Genomic DNA, 2320 nt, shown 5'->3' with positions numbered 1-2320 from the left:
TTTTGGTCTTTTATTAATCTAGGATGTTTGAATATCATCTATTGTCGTTCAACTAGCATTAGAAACTTTCCCTTTTCTGTTAGCTTATACAAGAATATTGTATCATGATATTGATCTCTATGAGTGTGATTTCAAATGTTCTAATCCTAGCTCATATCAGTTATTTTCAAAGGGAAAAAGGGTAAAGCTGGTTTTCTTAAAGTCCAATAAGTAAAAAGAGGCCTTTTTGGCTTGCAAGCAGTAAAAAGGATAAGGATCGAGCTTATTATCTTTTTCACAAGTGATTCAAGTCAACCCCGCAAGAATTTGAGACAGCCTTTTATGTTTTTCGGAGCGCATTTGTTTTCAAATCAAGCAAAACAATCGTTCCCATCCACATCTTTTCAAGTTCTATGTTGAAAAGTCCAGGCTCTATCCATAAAAGGTTAAGAAACATGAAACACCCGTGGCTTTGTCTTCTCATTTCACTTTTAGCTGTTTTAAAGCATCAACAACTATTCACGTCCTTGCTTATGGGCGGGACATATCCTACTTCCTGATCTTCTAATGTTGGCCACGTTCTTCGTCTTTTCAAAGTTTCAAACACGGTTGTTTCGCTGTATAATCAAAGACTAAAACAAGAAAATCCCACACTGATCTCTGTAAAATGTTGGCTACATGAAACCATAAAAGATTGGCAGTAAAAACTTGATCAAGAGAATTGGAGAAAATGGAGGATTATCCATTAATGAAGTTAGTTTTCTGGCTAACATTTTTCCTAGAAAGACTAAGCATTCGCAGAAAACAAAGACGGTTTTCTTCAAGACCAATTACAAAACAGAGCCTCGCATATCTCGGTGAACGCCTCCACAATGATCTTATGATGATGGTACGAATTCAGAGACAGGAAACACTGCAAGAGTTGCTCCAAATCTTTGGCCGCAAACATCTGCTTCTCAACGATCATTTCCACCATTGACGTCCTGAAATCCTTGTACGGATCGCTGGACCTCTTCACCACAGCAAAGCTATCCTTCACTTTCCCCTGCATTGGAATTAGACCCAGCCCAGCAGAACTCCGAGCAGTCCGCGGAGCCCCGTGCCGTTTCCGACGAGAACGACGTCGCTGAGACTCGGATGAATCGGAAGAGAGGCTCTTGGAAGAGAAAAGAGTGTCGGTCTCGTCCTCTCTTTCATCTTCGTCGTCTTCGCTGCTATACCACCACCCACCAAAACTCATATCCTCCTGCGAAAAAGAGCTAAAGGGAAAGGCTTCTGCATGCTTGTTCTTCATCTGGGTCGTCTTCTTTTTCTTCTTATTCTTGCTTCTATCTGAGCCTTTCTTATTCTGCTTAAACTTTAAATCTCCGAACTGGAAGAACGGATTCAAGGGAGAGATTGGAGACGCAGGAGGGCAGGTTCGTCCAGCAGGGTTGGCCGATGCGAAAGGCGAAAATGGCTCAGAGACTTTCCTTCTGGAGAGTAACTCTCTGGCAGGTATTATGCAGCTGTTGTGGATGATTTCTGGGGTTTGGGAAGGTTTGGGTCTGCAAATGGAGCGAAAGGCTCGATGCTTTGGGGACAAGGCGGGCTCGATCATGTGGAACTTTTGGTGGTTTTGTGGGACAAAGACGGCTTTTTCGACAACATCGGAGAGGTTTCGAGACCGGCAAGAGCCGATTGAGGCACGGAACAAGCGAGAGATTCGCAGCTTGAATCGGTTTTCCATGAGAGAGGCTTTGCGTGGGCCGGAAGATTAGGAAGAGAGACGGCGGTATTATTATGAGGAGAGGATATAGAGAAAGATGATGCATGAGAAAATCGAAACTAGCTAGTAGATGTTCTTTAAATCACGAGAAAAGCGGTATTATTTTAAAAGGCTCTGAGAGTGACTTTTGCTCGCTGTCTTCGTCCTATTCGTTAATTCTACTTGAGAAAATTAGGCAGGCAGCCCAATATTTAAATTTGTTAAATTATTATTTGTATATTTTTTTATACAATCAAGAACCATCAATAATATTTATTGCAATACCAACATCTTTCTGTTCCTTCGTGACAATTTGCATAATCTGTATAGGCTCGCTCCTCTTGCAACTAAATTCTTTCATTTGTTGGCATATATAAGAGCCAATTTTGCTAGTAGATGAGTCACTTCATTTGCTTATCTGTAGTTGAATATCACATTCCAGCCAGGCCATTCTTTCAGCATTAACTGAGTAGTGAGTATCATACACCAAAGATCCAGATCCCGATCCATACTCTATGATGCATCCTAGTTAGCTTTCACATACCTGTCAGTTGGCTTTGGCCATTTAGCTGTACTTCTAGCTAAGGAGGAGTC

The 2320-nt window shown here is 41.5% G+C and overlaps 1 protein-coding gene across 1 annotated transcript; it reads right to left on the bottom strand.

Moving 5' to 3' along the window:
- Positions 1 to 661: 661 nt before the first annotated feature.
- On the bottom strand, positions 662 to 1790 carry LOC108979373 (transcription repressor OFP8-like). Its single transcript, XM_018950047.2, has one exon. The coding sequence runs from the start codon at positions 1706 to 1708 to the stop codon at positions 800 to 802; it is 909 nt and encodes a 302-aa protein (XP_018805592.1). The 5' UTR covers positions 1709 to 1790; the 3' UTR covers positions 662 to 799.
- Positions 1791 to 2320: the final 530 nt, after the last annotated feature.

Source organism: Juglans regia, chromosome 1 (assembly GCF_001411555.2).
Source record: "Juglans regia cultivar Chandler chromosome 1, Walnut 2.0, whole genome shotgun sequence".
NCBI lineage: Eukaryota > Viridiplantae > Streptophyta > Magnoliopsida > Fagales > Juglandaceae > Juglans > Juglans regia.
This window is presented reverse-complemented; position numbering and strand designations above follow the sequence as displayed.